Source organism: Dreissena polymorpha, chromosome 4, assembly GCF_020536995.1.
Source record: "Dreissena polymorpha isolate Duluth1 chromosome 4, UMN_Dpol_1.0, whole genome shotgun sequence".
NCBI lineage: Eukaryota > Metazoa > Mollusca > Bivalvia > Myida > Dreissenidae > Dreissena > Dreissena polymorpha.
This window is the reverse complement of record NC_068358.1, coordinates 60,354,785-60,373,394: the sequence shown is the minus strand read 5'-3', so window position 1 is coordinate 60,373,394 and position 18,610 is coordinate 60,354,785. Positions and strand designations below refer to the sequence as shown.

The 18,610-nt window shown below is 37.2% G+C and overlaps 1 protein-coding gene across 5 annotated transcripts in view; it reads right to left on the bottom strand.

The window, feature by feature from the left end:
- LOC127876261 (neuroglian-like) overlaps positions 1–18,610 on the bottom strand; it is a 281,922-nt gene that overhangs the window by 132,107 nt on the left and 131,205 nt on the right. The window contains exons 1-2 of one of the 5 annotated variants that reach the window (XM_052421351.1): positions 11,820–12,011; positions 7,062–7,432 (exon numbers count right to left, since the gene is read on the bottom strand). The exons of the other annotated variants lie outside the window; for them this stretch is intronic. Coding sequence (XP_052277311.1) covers positions 7,062–7,432; positions 11,820–11,997 — 549 coding nt within the window. The 5' untranslated portion in view covers positions 11,998–12,011. Of the gene's footprint in view, positions 1–7,061; positions 7,433–11,819; positions 12,012–18,610 lie in introns of those variants that run through there. 5 annotated transcript variants of the gene reach the window in all.

Below are 18,610 nucleotides of genomic sequence, written 5' to 3'. Positions count from 1 at the left end.
TTACAAGTAACATTACGGTTGTTTAATACTTCTGAGAGTAAAAGCGTTGTATTGTATTGTTGTGTTGTATTTTGTCTGCGGTATTGATTTTTACTAGACAATGAACTATATAATATGTCCTTTAAACCTCAATAGCTTTGTTGTTTGTTGAGAAATAGCATTTTTAATGCAATAAATGAATTCCTTGTGAAAACATACATAGGAATTGCAAGTTTCAACCAAATGAGACATTTAAAAAAACAAAGTTATTTTGTTTCATTAACCCGTCTGCAAAATGACATAAATTATGACCAAAATGCTCAGCAAAAAAATTAACCAAATAGGTAATTTTTTGGCTAATTAAAAAATGGCATCAATTTTGACCCAGTTATTATATTTTAAAAGTTCTAACGTACCGTTAAAAAATGAAAATCAAGACCTACAACCTGATTATGATCATTTAGCACATAAACATAATTGAAAAAGTCACTGGGGTTGCAAAGAACTTCATAACATTTTTAACATAAGTGCATTTATGGTCCTTATCTTTTTTGTCTTCCTCCCTCTTCTCGAAACTTTTAGATAAACAAGAGATGTGTTTGTCAGAAACACAATGCCCCCTACTGCGCCACTTTGATACATGTTTTTTTTTACCTTTGACCTTGAAGGATGACCTTGACCTTTCACCACTCAAAATGTGCAGCTCCATGAGATACACATGCATCCCAAGTATCAAGTTGCTATGTGAAGGGACATAGAACTTATGAGCATTTTTCGAAACCTAAACACAAAGTGTGACGGAAAGACGGACAGATGGACAGTCCGATCACTATATGCCCTCCTTTGGGGGCATAAAAAATCATAAAATCATTTTATTAAAAAATACGGGCCTTACTTTGTATCAGTAATATAACTATTCACTTAATGCATGAGAAGATGAATTTGACAAAAAAAAAATTCCTTAAACTGGTTTAAACTACAAATGCATTGCATTAACCATTTAATAGCAGAGACCCCATGCAGCCTTAGTTATGTTTTATGTTTAATGTTGTGTTGCATGAATTGTCTTGTATTGGATAGGTTAGGGGTCACATTCCTCAAATAAAAGACTATCAGATGTTAACACAAATTTCTCTCCCGATAATGTCTATGGAGTTTCATTATTATAATACTTACATAGCACTCAAATGGTCCCAAATGGGATCACACGATAAGTATTCATGTAATCCACCCTCACAAAAAAACTCCTGCACTATATCTCTATCAATAGTCAAGCTATTATTAAAGTCTTTTTCTATTTTAAATAACAGTGACCTTGACCTTAACTTTACAGCCAAAAGCCAGACTATGTCAAATTAATCAGTATGTATGAAATGTATGATAATGAAAATATATAAAACTATGAAAAAGGGTATTCTTATATTTTAAAAAAACCTCAATGAAGAACGTACCTCCTTCTCCTGAATACCCGAGATATATGAACGCTGGTTGCCTTGACTCCCCAATCTGGTTCATAGCCTTGACCTTGATCTCATAGAGCGCGTACGTCTCATTGACGCTAACTTCCCACATGCTCGCTTTTGGATGCTGCTCGATGTTTTCGTTCCAGTAGGTGCTGCCCTTCCGTCGCCAGTATATCACATACTGGAAACCTGGACCATTGTAAAGAAGGCGCGGCATAGGCTGAAATAGACCAGTCGGGTTATCACATATTTTTATAACTTGAAAATCAATGCATGTATTTAAAGCTGTGGATGGTGGTGGATTTGGTAGATGCAGGAAAAAAAGAAACAAGATGTGTTTGTGAAACACTATGTCCCCCCCCTCCATATATTTGACCATTGACCTTGAAGGATGACCTTGACCTTTCACCACTCAAAATGAGCAGCTCCATGAGATACACATGCATGCCAAATATCATTGCTATCTTCAATATTGCAAAAGTTATGGCCAATGTTAAAGTTTGACGCAAACAAACCAGCAAACCAACAAACAGACAGGTATATACTGATTGTATAAAAAGTCATCAGCATGTTATATATTTATCAGCTTCTGTACAATATTTTACCTGAAAAGTGTATATAAACATAGTTGTGATCAATATATAACACATCTTTCTACCTTCCTGATATCATGCTTTGAATTGCACTCCTCTGTCCTTTACTACCTTTTCTACCTTGGGTAGCACCTTGCAATATAATTGTTGAAACATAATTATCTTCCTTTTTTTAACAACAAAACATTATCTAATTTGCTTTCACATCATTCAACAGATGCATAACTGAATGCAAGCACGTGCATGCAAGAATGCAAATATATTCCATTGTTACTTCTTTCTAGATCATTCAGACATCCATGTAGTTGGTTTAAGTCTTTTGCTCAAATAACTGAATGGTTGGAATGCATAATGGGGAATACACTGACTCATGAATTCTGCATTATTTCCACATCATTTTATCTTTTTCACAGGGCATTATGATCATGGGCTTTATCTTGATTTTATAACAATAGAGACACCACCCTACCATTGTTATCTTCATATGCTGCCTGCTTTTCTGGTGCTCTGTGTGTGTGTGTGTTTTCTTGTTTGCATATTCAAGATGCAATTGTTCTAGAAATGCATTCAGATTTCCATGTGCATCTTAAAAGACATTAAGCTTCTACTCCCAACATATTTTTATATTCCATATGTGGTCATGACTCTTTAATAAGAAGATATTTTCGATATATGAAGGGTTATCAAAACTAAATCTTAATTGTACCAATGCGGACGCAATATGGTTGGCATCTGATGAAACATAAACTGACACGAGTGGAATACAATTGATTTCATAATGACAAAGTGAGGCTCTGTCATTCAATGGAATTACATTTCTGAATTTGTCATTGTTCATGAATATTTGTTTTTTTTATTTTCATTATTGTTGCTAACTATTCACGTTGTTTACCGTTTCTGAACTACGGAGCATAGCAATAAGAATTATGTATGCCTTAACTAGAAATTTTGGTACCAATTTATAGTATTTGATTTATAAACCTACACAAAAGTCATATACTTTCATGGTTTGGTTACAAATAAAAAATATAATTGTATGTGATTTATTGTTCTAACACAAAAAATATGCTCAGAAATGATGAAAACAGGGGCAGATCAATGAATTTCAGTTGCCAAATGGGAAGGTTAAAATGTAATATCTTTGAGCATACTAAAGATGGGAAATTGGTTTTGTAAGAGCTAAGATGATAATCTAACACTTAAAAAAAAAAAAATTACACAAGAGAAGAATAGTGTTTAAAGGTCTTTCACAACAATTAAACCACAAGTCATAATCCAAATGCATCAATTAGTAACATTTCACAAGGGTATTTTATTGCGTTCCCTTTCAAGTTGATTCCTCTTAAAGGTTTTGAGGTAAGTTCTGAACAAAATTTATGTAAAAATAAACAAGGGCAATCACTCTTAAAATAGGGGAGCAAGAGTTATGGTTTTTGTTACTGGCGAATCAGCTCAATTTGGTGATGATATGATTAAAAGTTGTTGAGCTAAAGATTGGAAATGCAACATGACAGGACAAAGTGACGGACTGACTAACAGTTTGACGGACATTGGAAATGCAACTTGACAGGACAAAGTGACGGACTGACTAACAGTTTGACGGACATTGGAAATGCAACATGACAGGACAAAGTGACGGACTGACTAACAGTTTGACAGACATTGGAAATGCAACATGACAGGACAAAGTGACGGACTGACTAACAGTTTGACAGACATTGGAAATGCAACATGACAGGACAAAGTGACGGACTGACTGACAGTTTGACGGACATTGGAAATGCAACATGACAGGACAAAGTGACGGAATGACTGACAGTTTGACGGACATTGGAAATGCAACATGACAGGACAAAGTGACGGACTGACTGACAGTTTGACGGACATTGGAAATGCAACATGACAGGACAAAGTGACGGACTGACTGACAGTTTGATGGACATTGGAAATGCAACATGACAGGATAAAGTGACGGACTGACTGACAGTTTGACGGACATTGGAAATGCAACATGACAGGACAAAGTGACGGACGGACTGACAGTTTGACGGACATTGGAAATGCAACATGACAGGACAAAGTGACGGACGGACTGACAGTTTGACGGACATTGCGGAAACAATATGCGTCCTTTTGGAGGCATAAAAACTTCTGAACCAAAGACAACAAGAGCACCGCATAACCTTTGACCTAGTGACCCGTAAATGGGTGTGGCATGTAGAACTCATCAAGGTGCATCTACATATTTAGTTTCAAAGTTGTAGGTGGAAGCACGTTGATTTTGGCGGACGACACGACAACGACACCACGAGCTTGCTATGACAATAGCTCGGTTTTTCTCCGAAAACAGCCTCGCTAAAAAATACTTTCAGTGCTTGAATATATACCAGCTACCAATGGTGATAATGTCCTTAACTGAATCTGCTACATGAAGAATGATGTAATAGAGGTGTGTTTATGACGAGTTCTGCTAAAAATTGAACAATTCTTGAACATTCAAATTTAAGAAATATTATTTAGTCTTAGACTGAAGTCTAAGAATTGTTCATTGAATATGGGCCTCAGCCACTCTTCATCTTTTTGCTGTCATTTCACATCTTGCAGAATCCTCCAGTAGTAAACCAGGTTTTGGGGTAACCAAAACTATGAGACATTTAAGAAATTTGTAATGAAACACATAGTATTCCTCTTACTAAGTGTTTTTTTCCACTATTTTGGGAATAGGGCTGAGTCCCTTCATGGATTGGGAAAAATTGGGTCTTTCTGACTTAAATTGGGAAATAAGTGATGTTGTTTTTCGTCTAACAAATGCTTTCAAATTGAGTACAAAAGTGATTTTGATATAACATTGACTAAAGTTAAACTTTTAGAGTTTGATAAACATCGAACTAAATCTTTAGACTAATTAAAACAAGAGCACTGCCATTGTTTGGGAATTTTTCGGTCCCATTGGGGAAAAGTACATACTTATTTCACTTGGGTATGGGTCTTTAAACAGGCCCCGAATTTAATTGATAACAAGAGGGCCAAGATGGCCCTAGTTCGCTCACCTGAGAGGAGTCGGCTCATTCAATCTTTACCAAATGTCAAACTTGACCTAGATATTGTCCAGACACATATCCTGGTCAAGTTTCATCATTATTTCATCTGCGAGTCATGATCAATGTACATATGAAGTTTCATGATCCTAGGCGTAAGCATTCTTGAGTTATCATCTGGAAACCATTTTTCTAAGTTGAGTCGCCGTGACCTTGATAGCCATTGTGTGAATACGTTTTTTGGCACTGTGACCTTGACCTTTGACCTAGTGACCTGTTAATCAATAGGGGTCATCTGCGAGTAATGATCAATATACCTATGAAGTTTCATGATCCTAGGCATAAGCGTTCTTGAGTTATCATCCAGAAACCATTTTACTATTTCAGGTCACCGTGACCTTGACCTTTGACCTAGTGACCTGAAAATCAATAGGGGTCATCTTCGAGTCATGATCAATGTACCTATGACGTTTTATGATCCTAGGCATAAGCGTTCTAGAGTTATCATCCGGAAACCATTTTACTATTTCAGGTGATCGTGACCTTGACCTTTGACCTAGTGACCTGAATATTAATAGGGGTTATCTGCGAGTCATGATCAATGTAGCTATGAAGTTTCATGATCCTAGGCATAAGCGTTCTTGAGTTATCATCCGGAAACCATTATACAGCTTTGGGTCACCGTGACCTTGACCTTTGACCTAGTGACCTGAAAATCAATAGGGGTCATCTGCGAGTCATGATCAATGTATCTATGAAGTTTCATGATCCTAGGCATAAGTGTCCTTGAGTTATCATCTGGAAACCATTTTACTATTTCCGGTCATCGTGACCTTGACCTTTGACCTAGTGACCTGAAAATCAATAAGGGTCATCTGCGAGTCATGATCAATGTACCTATGAAGTTTCATGATCCTTGGCATAAGCGCTCTCGAGTTATCATCCGGAAACCATCTGGTGGACGGACAGACTGACATGAGCAAAACAATATACACCCTCTTCTTCAAAAGGGGGAGGGGGGCATAATGAGAAAACTGCCCCCCTCCCAGCAGCCATGTTATTCAACTGACCGGAACCATTTTTGAACTCAACTCACGTATCAAGGAAACAAATGTTCTGATCAAATTTCATGAAAATTGGGCCAAAAATGTGACTTCTACTGTGTTCACATGTTTCCACAATATACATATAGAGAAAAATGCCCCGCCCACTGGTGGCCATGTTTTTTCACCAATCCCGACCATTTTCAAACTCGTCCGAGATATAAAATAACCCAATGTTTTGACCAACTTTCATGATGATTGGGCAAAAATTGTGATTTCTAGAGTGTTTACAAGGTTTCTCTATAGCCAAATAGGGAAAACTGCCACTATATACATATAGAGAAAAATGCCCCGCCCACTGGCAGCCATGTTTTATCACCGATCTCGACCATTTTCGAACTCATCCAAGACATCAATTAAACCAATGTTTTGACCAACTTTCATTATGATTGGGCAAAAATTGTGACTTCTAGAGAGTTAATAAGGTTTCTCTATAGCCAAATAAGGAAAACTGCCCCGCCCACTGGCGGCCATATTTTTCAACGGATCGGAACCACTTTTGAACTCAACCAAGAGTTCATTAAGACAAACTTTTTGACAAAGTTACATGAAGATTGGGCATGAAATGTGACTTCTACAGTGTTTACAAGGTTTTTATTTTTTTTGACCTAGTGACCTAGTTTTTGACCCGGCACAACCCAGTTTTGAACTCGGCCGAGATTTCATTGGGACAAAGCTTCTGACCAAGTTTCATGAAGATGGGACAATAAATGTGGCCTCTAGAGTGTTTACAAGCAAATGTCAACGGACGGACGGACAAAGACCGGTCAGAAAAGCTCACCTGAGCAATCAGGTGAGCTAAAAAACAACAAAACTGTTACTGTTTGGTTACCAAAAAAAAAATATTTTAAATGTGAGTTGTAAGAATAACACTTATCAACATACCGTCCAGCTGACTATTAGTTTGCCTTTCTTGTGTGTCTGCGTGCGCACATCTTTCGGATTCGTTGACGGTCGCTCAGGTGGCGTTGTACATGGTTGCCTCGTTGGGTTACTGGGCTTGCTATAGTCCACCTTATTGCGCGCTAGAACTCGAAAGTTATACATGCCCCATGGGGGTAGGTTCACGTAAGTTGTTTGCACTTTTCCGGGAATTTCGTCGTGATAGTTAATCCATTCTGAAGGATTGTCCGAGGTATTGAACTGGACCAGGTAGCCTGTGATGTTGGCCCCACCATCACGCCCTGGCGTCCACTGGAGCTCCGCCATGTTGCCACACGAAATTATGGACACGTCCTTCGGTGGATCTGGCGGTACTGAAAATATACACAGTCTTATATATAATAGTCTTACATTACAGTCTGAATATGGAAACGTCATTTGGTGGATCTGGAGCCACTGAAAATGTCAAATCTAATGTATAAGTCTAAATTTGCTTAATTATTGACACGTACTTCGGTGGATCTGGTGGTACCGCAAATACACACAATCAAATGCATTAGCCTCAGAATAGAGGAATTGCAAATGCTTGAGAATTTTTTAATCTCATTGGTCTGAGGTTAGAATCTCTGCAAATACTTTCTGCAAATATTTTTGCCGCTCTATGGGAAAATTTGGCTTAATTCATATATATTATGTGAAGTGTCATCCCAGATTAGCCTTTGCAGTCTGTGAGGGCGTATCAGAGACGACTGTCTTGTCTGTGAGGGCGTATCAGAGACGACTGTCTCGTCTGTGAGGGCGTATCAGAGACAACTGTCTTGTCTGTGAGGGCTTACCAGAGACGACTGTCTTGTCTGTGAGGGCGTATCAGAGACAACTGTCTCGTCTGTGAGGGCGTATCAGAGACAACTGTCTTGTCTGTGAGGGCGTATCAGAGACGATTGTCTTGTCTGTGAGGGCGTATCAGAGAGGACTGTCTTGTCTGTGAGGGCATATCAGAGACAACTGTCTTGTCTGTGAGGGCATATCAGAGACAACTGTCTTGTCTGTGAGGGCGTATCAGAGACAACTGTCTTGTCTGTGAGGGCATATCAGAGACAACTGTCTTGTCTGTGAGGGCGTATAAGAGACAACTGTCTTGTCTGTGAGGGCATATCAGAGACGACTGTCTTGTCTGTGAGGGCGTATCCGAGACAACTGTCTTGTCTGTGAGGGCATATCAGAGACAACAGTCTTGTCTGTGAGGGCGTATCAGAGACGACAGTCTTGTCTGTGAGGGCGTATCAGAGACGACTGTCTTGTCTGTGAGGGCGTATCAGATACAACAGTCTTGTCTGTGAGGGCTTATCAGAGACGACTGTCTTGTCTGTGAGGGCGTATCAGAGACGACTGTCTTGTCTGTGAGGGCGTATCAGAGACGACTGTCTTGTCTGTGAGGGCTTATCAGAGACAACTGTCTTGTCTGTGAGGGCGTATCAGAGACGACTGTCTTGTTTGTGAGGGCGTAACAGAGACGACTGTCTTGTCTGTGAGGGCTTATCAGAGACGACTGTCTTGTCTGTGAGGCCATATCAGAGACAACAGTCTTGTCGGTGAGGGCGTATCAGAGACGACTGTCTTGTCTGTGAGGGCGTATCAGAGACGACTGTCTTGTCTGTGAGGGCATATCAGAGACAACTGTCTTGTCTGTGAGGGCGTATCAGAGACGACTGTCTCGTCTGTGAGGGCATATCAGAGACAACAGTCTTGTCTGTGAGGGCGTATCAGAGACGACTGTCTTGTCTGTGAGGGCTTATCAGAGACGACTTTCTTGTCTGTGAGGGCGTATCAGAGACGACTGTCTTGTCTGTGAGGGCGTATCAGAGACGACTGTCTTGTCTGTGAGGGCTTATCAGAGACGACTGTCTTTCCGCTTTTATGTTATTTCTTATTTAAAGGAAGTCTCTTCCTAGCAAAAATGCAGGTTAGGCAGAAAAGTATAGTCCTCGATTCACTTGTGCAAACTGCACAGGCTAATCTGGTACAACACTTAACACACATGAATTTAGCAAATTTTTCCTAGAACAAAGTAAAAATGCATTATTTTGAAATGCAGAATGACATTTTTAATCTCATAGGACTGAAGCTAGAATCTCCTTTAATGCTGTTTTGATTTATTGTTAAGATAATCCTTGTCCATCGTCTGCATTTCAGACATTTAATGAAATATTTGTTTGTTCAGAAATACACCATCTCAGTGAACCCTTCATCCTTTTAATGCAGTACAGTGAAACCATCGTCAACATGAAATAAAGACCATGCAGGACACCTATGACTTTCCAGTTTACGCTTTATTATTCAATTAAGTTTTGTCAAGTCAAAATGTTATTGATTGACAATATCTGAAAGAGAAAGAATTTAAACAAGAGATGTGTTCGTCAGAAACACAATGCCCCCTATTGCGCCACTTTGAAATTATTTTTTTTGCATTTGACCTTGAAGGATGACCTTGACCTTGAACTTCCACCACTCAAAATGTGCGACTTCATGAGAACGCAGCTTTGAAAAAAGAGAGTTCTTTATTTAACTTTGACCTTGAAGGATGACCTTGACCTTGAACTTCCACCACTCAAAATGTGCAGCTTCATGAGAACGCCGCTTTGAAACAATTTTTTTTTTACCTTTGACTTTGAAGGATGACCTTGACCTTGAACTTCCACCACTCAAAATAAGCAGCTTCATCAGATACACATGCATGCCAAATATCAAGTTGCTATCTTCAATATTGAAAAAGTTATGGCCAATGTTAAAGTTTTTGGCCGGACAGACGCCATATATTTGACATTTGACCTTGAAGGATGACCTTGACCTTCACCTTTCACCACTCAAAATGTTCAGCTCCATGAGATACACATGCATGCCAAATATCAAGTTGCTATCTTAAATAGTGAAAAAGTTATGGCCAATGTTAAAGTTTTTTTCGGACGGACGGACATACTGACATACACACATACTTACACACTGACAAACTGACATACTGACTGACGGACAGTTCAACTGCTATATGCTACCCTACCGGGTGCATAAAAAACATTACAACTTGTCTTAGTTGTATGAAGAATGATACTGAATTTATAACCATGGAGGATCAGGAAAATAATTGTTGTTTCGAGGCCAAATTTGGAACCTGAAATGCTCAAATTAATCTTTTCTCGTGCATTAACTGTACAGTGTTAAACATTTTAATTAGAAAATAATCTGTAATAGTGCTTAAAATAATGAACAAATGTCATTTAAGATGTTGTTTTAGATCATGGAATAAAAATGAAACTTTCAGATTTTCTCTTTATAAAATACTGTGCATATCAATTTTTGCATAATTTGTAACGATGAAACAAATCATCAAAATATAAAGACACAATAGACAGGCTTTTCACAGATGAGGCCAAATTTCAAAGATTCTCTAAAAATTACTGAGAAATAAAATATTAGCGCTAGACATCACAAAATGAAAACAAGAATTTATGTGTTTTATGGTGATCATAAATATGTTTTATTGTGTATTTGCAAGTGATACCCATAACATTTACAAAATGAAAATGAGACTTGAAACAATTTAATGTCAAAAGAATTATATTTATTTAAATCGAATACTGTCATACATCAAGTCAACCCACCTGTATAAATAGCGATACACATTTAACTGCAGCCTCTATAAACTTAGTTGAGAATTTTCAAGTAGAAACCCTGTTCTGTCACAGTATTCTTAATGTTTCTTTAATAAATTTAAGACAATAATTTCAATTATAAATAATAAATAAGCAAATTCGTTGAATTGATATCCCCCACCAATATGCTTCTGGACACAAAAGTGTTATATTAGACACTCAAAAAAGCATTTTTTAAAGATACAAAGGGCCATAACTCCTTTATTATCCAATGGTGTACAATGCCATTTGGCATGCATCATCCTCTTATCCATATATATACTCATACCAAGTTAAAATGAAATCCGCCACAGCACTTCACAGATATGGCTCCTGACACAAAAAAGCATTTTTCCAAGATACAAAGGGCCATAAATCTGTTATTAACAGATTGTGTACAATGCCATTAGGCATGCATCATCCTCTTATCCATATATAAACTCATACCAAGTTTCATTGAAATCCGCCAAAGCACTTCCAAGATATGGCTCCGAACACAAAAGTGCCAGACGGACAGACGGACGGCCGGACAGAAAGACGGACGGACGGACAACGCCAAAACATTATTAGCATGAGCATGTTTCGAAACCTAAACGCGGACCCTAAGTTCAAGGTCAAGGTCAAAGGGGCAAAATTTGTATGCGTATGGAAAGTTATTGTCCATATACAAATGCATACCAAATATGAATGTTACATCTGAAGCGACATAGAAGTTATGAGCAATTTTCGAAACCTAAACGCAAAGTGTGACAGACAGACAGACAGACGGACAGTGCGAACACTTGAGTATATGCCCTCCTTCGGGGGGCACAAAAACAATAAAACATTTTAATATTTTGTTTACTTTTGAGGTGGATAAAATAACCATAACATGTTTATTGAGTGTTAGGGCAATTAAACATGTTTCGTGTTAATAATTTTAAAAGAAACAGGCAAAACTATTCGTGATTTTTGATAGATCGAAATTATTCCTGGATTAAAACCTGTGGATAACTTTAAATTTTTTAATTCCAAATCTGGAACAAAAAAAAAACAAGTGACAAATCTATGAAAAAAGACAACACACAGCACTCACCAATGACAACAAGTTTTGCACTGGACAGTCCAACAGTTAAATGTCCTACATGCACAATACATGTATACGTTCCACCATCGTTCGCTTCCACATTGTTTATATAGAATATCTGGCCCCGGTCCATGGCAAGGTACTTGTTTACCCCTTCTGTCTGAAATCTCTCAGACCCTTTTGCCATGTACTGCCCCAGTTGCTCCGTTTCGTCTTTGGCTTCTTTTGCGGCATCACTGGCGTGTATGTAGTGTCCGTTATGCTTCCATTTCACGCGCAGATTTTCTGCTTTAAGGTGCTCCGGGACACTGACGTAACACGTGAACTTGACCTCGGCCCCTTGCTGTGCCTCGGTGTTGATAGGTGGGCTCGTGATCAGCACTTCATCATCGCCTGAAAACACAAACATTTACAGCTATTGAAACTATTTTGAATTCTTAGACCACACTATTATGTGTCAGCAATTCATTTCCTTCTTTATATAGTACCCGAAAATAGCACTTTTCCCAATTAGAAAAAAACTACAAATATTCCAATTGCTGTTAAAAAATCCCAATTTCACCAATTTCCCAATAATGAAGACTTCACAATGCGAATTTTACCAATTTCAGGGTTTTTCGGGCATATTTTTCCCAATTGGGCTAGCTGGTACCAGTACTTTTCCCAATGGGGCAATAAAATAGCTGAGTGTAGTGTATACAAGTACCTTATTATTTTATTTTATTATTTTAGTACCATATTAGTTAAGATATAATCCCTGTTCCCTATAAGTATAGGTTACAAGTACCCTATCAGTATAGTGTTGCAGTAACTTATTAGTGTGATATTCCAGTATCTATAAAGTCAAGTATGCCAGTTTCCTATTAGTATAGTATCACAGTATCCAATTAGTACAGTATACCAGAACATTATTGGTGCAGTATACCAATACCCTGCGAAGACTGCACAGGCTAATCTGGGAGGACACTTTGCACATGCATTAAGGTCTTCCCTGAGCCCAGCTCATAAACATATTAATTTCCACCTGTTTACTGTTTCAATGCAAAGTAATATTACGATGAAGAACAAAACCATTACATTCTAAACATAAAAAATAACAAGAGATGTGTTTGTCAGAAGCACTAGGCCCCATATTGCGCCGCTTTGAAATAAAATTTCAATATATCATTTGGCAGGTTTAGAAATTATCTCCCTGCAATGTCTGACAAACCACTAAAACAGGTTTGTTCGAAGAACGCGCCTATAAATACGGATACTTCGCGTGTGGCCGGTTGACTCATATGTTTAAGTTTAACTTCCATTCTTCTTTTGGTTTTCTGTTTTGTATCTAAAGGTTTATGACCAGCAATATGCAATATGTAATAATGTAAAATAAGCCGCGAAAACTCCGCGTAACATCCCTTACTGCGTGTGATGCAGCTAAGAACTGCACAGAAAAAGACATTTGCTATCATTGATCTCATTCATTGAACTATCAACGCCGTTTATCTTTTTTAAAGATAGTTCTTGTTACTTTTGACCTTAAAGGATGACTTGACCTTGACTTTTCAACACTCAAAATGTGCAGCTCCATGAGATACACATGCATGCCAAATATCAAGTTGCTATCTTCAATATTGCAAAAGTTATGTTAAATTTTTCGGACGAACTGACGGACAGACAGTTCAAATGCTATATGCCACCCTAAAAATAAGACCATTCTATTATAGGATGGAAAACAATAAAAAATTTGTGATAAACAAAAGTAACAAAGAAATATCTTCACTAAAGTTTAAAGAAAGATAATAGCAAACTTATGTAGTTTTTTATTTAAATAAACCATCAATTTACTAAACAATGAATTTTATCCATATATAGGCAAGTACTTGAAAATAAAGAAAGTTCTAGTACAAAATAGAGTATGTAAAATCTCTAGGGCATAGACTGTTCTGATAACAATGGCATTAAACCAGATTTACATCCAGTGCTGGACCACGGCAATGATGTTAATTGCCAGATATGGGAAAAGTCTCTTTCATTATTTATCTATAGTGCCAGTGTAGACATCTAAAGGTCTAGAATTCCCATAAAGATTCAATGAAAAACTACACCACCACTACAATGCCCCAATTATTTTCTACAACCAGTACCACAAATTCATATCATTTTAAGAACACGTTTATAGCTGTTCGGCATACATTTAAGCATCATGTAAGGCGTTTGAAGCACATAAACATGCTTCTAGACTCCATATCTTATGCACGCAAATACTCTTAAATAAATAAGTAACATTACAAAATTGCGAATGTAAACTCTATGGGGAATAAGATATTCTTATAACATCTATTAAATCATATAGGTTTCAGGCATTAAGATTACAGTGCACAATAAGCACACTTAATGCAATGTTTTCAACGTGTTTGGGCAGATAGTTTGTGTTCTTGTATTGTACTTTATTTATATTAACCCTTACAGTGCGGGAACCGAATTTTGAAGGCCTTTGCAAACAGTTTGGATCCAGATGAGACGCCACAGAACGTGGCGTCTCATCAGGATCCAAACTGTTTGCTATTCTGATAGTGTTCTTTGAAAAAAATCGAAGAAAATGCTAATTTTAGAAATTCAGCAGAATACATTTTAGCAGATGACAAATTTCCCAGCATGCAAAGGGTTAATACCTAATGATCCTCAATAACTGCTTACAATAACATCACACCAGTGTGAAAAGGTAAAGTGACTTTAATGTCAATTTGTCTCAACTCAATGGGAATACATGAACAGAATTATGCTATACTTTACTTTTCAATCAAATGTCTGAAAAGGTCTGCCATCAATTGATGTATAGGTAATATCACACCAAAGCATGTTTGTCCATAATAGCATTAACATGAAGCAATTTCAATGGGAAACATTTCTGAAGTAAGAGTAAAACTGTCACGAAGGATTTTATTAAAAAGTCTCCAGCACCACTGACATCTCCAGACTTGTAATAAAGCCCCATCATTTCCGCGCGGCTAAATATCTGTATGCACTTGTAGAATACAGATCAGCAATGAGTAAGTCTGAGTCAGGAAGAGGCATGCTTGGAATTGCGAGCTTTTGGTCACATGATTAACGAAGACAATCAAATAAGGACGGAGTAATTTCATGAGGAAAAAAAACCGAATAATTAATTCTACGCATTCTGTCATTAGTGTATGCAAATTTGAGATGAAATGCTATTACACTGTGATGAAAATTGTCCAACAGAACATGTGTAGCATGAAAATAGCATGATTTTTTTTTAATTTTAATTCAGGGTGATATTTGTCTTAGTGCCTGCAGAAATCCTTGGGATGATGTTTTAATTTAAACTGATAATTGGATGCACTCTAAATTTAAATAATTGTTGACATTGGCTGATAATGTATTAATAAAGATAAAATATGTAAAAATATAAACTCCAGCAATTTGAGAGTCATCACAAAAATGTATGACTGTCAAATTTCTCTTGAAAGATAAGCACTGTCTTTAGGCCATGGAGCTTTTTTTAATACATAAAAACACTTTAAAGTGAGAACTGTAAAGACCTGCAACAATTTCAATGATTGGGATATATCAACATATTATAAACTAAACAGCATGTCAAATGTGTCAACTATTTTACTGAAAAAGCATCAAAGCCCACAATTCAGTCTTCACTATGGATTAATGATTCTATATTACCCCCCGTTCACACAAAGACACAGCTTCTACTACGATCAAAGCGTGGCCTAAAATGCGGCCAATCTTGCCTAATCGCAGGAGAAATGTAGTGGAGTCTTCATAAGCACAGTATGATCGCGGTAGAGTCTTCATGATCGGAGAGCTGTACGCTCTCGCCACGTTTTTTTTAACATGCTCAAAACAAGCGTAGCAGGATCCTGGCCAACGAGAGACAAGAATAAAAAACACAAAGAGCCAAATTGCTCGATTTACAGTACAGCCAAAGCGGCACAAACATAATCCGCGGCTACGCCACGGCCAGATTATTAGTCCGCGGCGGCCGAATCGTGTGTTCACGCGGCGTATCGCCGTGGCACTCGGCATCGATCCGCGCAACGACGCCGAGTCTGTATTAACCACGCGTACTTTCGCGGAGTAAATCCGCCACATACGTATGCGGCGGATCGAGTGAAAAGATATCCACCTACATGTACATACATGTATGTGTAGCGTAGAATTAATTACGCGCAACTGTTTATGATTCGTTCGATTATCATTATTAAATTTGTAATCCGAAACACACTTCCGAATTTTAATGCTAATGCGTCCTTTGGCAAATTCTAGCGTCAAATAAACAGTGCTAAAATATCCTTTGTTTCATAAAAAGCGCGCGAGAATTATGCAGACATGTAGAACGTCGTTTGGAAAGTTTGGGTGTATTTTGTGTTGTATAAATACATGAACATCACGTCAGGCGTAAATCGCGTGTTCAGTGGAGAAAAAAAACGCCCCGATTAGACGTTATTTCATCATCTCTATAAATAGTAACAAATGCCAAAATGTATTTGATACATAAGGAAATATCGAGAATGTTTGTGTATCGTAAATATTTACCAGCATTTGCTTTAAAACTGGAATATACGGGATTATCGGGTAATTAGTAGCGATATTAACTGTATAATATGAACAAAATAAAACGTGTTTATAAACGCATATTCAAACAATAGTTATAATAAGCTGATAATTAACAAAACTACAAATACGTCGTCACCGTCTTGATTATTGATGTGGCTTCAAACTGCTAATTTTCTCAGCTAAAATATAATAGCGGAATCAACATGCAATTAATTTATAAATCCACCATATGCTGGAGCCTTGACCACTTGTATGTGCGAAAACATAATTACGTGACCTTGTTTATGTGTGAAATACATACGCTACAGGCGGGAAACAAACTTAATAATTGGCCAGACACATTAACTATGCTTACATGTATATGCTAATACAATCCGCGCACAATAAATTTATTATGATTTTAATTATTATTATAATTGTTCTTTCAAAATTTGTTAACTACATGTAACTAATAATTAAAAAAAAAAATATTTCATGATCGCATCGACTCGGCATCATGTCGCGGACCGCGGCATGCCTCGGCGGACAGATGCGAAGTTTCGCGGCGAAATGCGACTTGCCGCCGCATACTGACGCGGCTTCAACGACTGACGCGGCATCGACTCGTTTCGCCTTGCCGCCGCGGATCGCGAAATACGTTTGTTCCGCTTTGGCTGTACTGTAGACTACGATCGGCCTCGATCCGCCCCGATCCATGAACCTTTTTCAGATCGTGGCTTGATCTGGATGATCGTCATAAAGTCGCAGCTCTGTGAGAACGGGAGGTTATCATGCAAATCAGAAAATGCTGGAAAAAATTCCTATAAGCTTACATTCAGATATGTTATGGTGAAATTCCAGATATGTTGCCAATCAAGTCTGACTACTTACAGAACCTTAATTCAGGACAACAGATTCAGATAATGTGCTTCTATCTGACAGTCATCAAAATCACTGCAATATCAACATAAACCTCAAATTAACACAGTCGGAAAATAAATGTTTCTTTCCTGATAACTGTGTTTTGTAAAGAGCAGGGAGTTCTTCCCATGAAGAACAGCAGTAAGAAATGTCTCTTATGTTTCAAGATTTGAATTCCCGGCAATGATTTCCGGCCTTCCAGCAAAGATGTACTATATGTAACAGTTTTTTTTGCTTTCAAAAGCAAAATTTGCTAAAATATATTATGAATTGCAAACAAAATATCATCTTTTTCTTAAATTATTTATTTAGATAATCAATGTCATTTTTTAAATTCGGATTTGTTCATTCTTCTATATTACATAATCCATATTAATTTGCTAATTCTGTCTAAACAGGTTTAAGAATTTTTTATTTATTTGCAACACTGAACTCAGTGGAAATCATGATAATATTACTGAATATCCCTTCCATGCTTTACTTTATAGGACAGTCACACAAACTATACAAAATAAGCTAAACAGCTGAAATCTGATTAATTATTTAATAAAGTTCCCATTTCAATTCAAGAATTTTAATACTGTATTAAAGTACACTTCATCAATAAAAATTTAGAAAATCTAGTAAGAACTATCAAGGTTTTAGAGCAAAAATCCATTTAAAGAAATTTTGCAGATAATTACAAAATTTAAAAGAAGTTTTAAAACAGAAAACACACAAGATAATGTTGAAACATTCACAAGGAATCATTCCATAAATTACAATTGTCATGAATTATTATGGATCTTTTCAAACCACAACTTTAGTTAGGCAGGTTACAGATATTTGTTCAGGGTTGCTGTTTTAACCTGCTTTTCACTTTAAATGACTTTTCATTGGAATTTTGTTCCACACATTTTACACCTCATGTACAATTTTCAAGAATATTATTGGATAGCCACATTCAAACGCCAACTGCAGTCTCCAAACCTGTTGCTTAATTAAGGCAGCATTAAGAACATGGGATCAGGTACTTGACAAGCAACCAGACAGCAGAATATGTTCCCCAAGGGAGGTCAAAAATTTGTTTTGCCTCTCTCAGTCTACCTGGCTGTGTTGAGACCCCTCCACAAATAAAGATTTTAAAAGCAAACAATACTATAAGGACTATTTTAATATTAAAATAATCTGGACAGATTGGTCAATAAAATATTTTTTGAAAGGTAAAACTTTTTATATGAGGTGTATTTTCTTCTTTTTTTTTCCAAGTTAGCAAGGTTTTTTGGTTTAATAAAACAACAAATGCTGTCAGAAAAATACAGACATTGCAAGAATTTCAATTC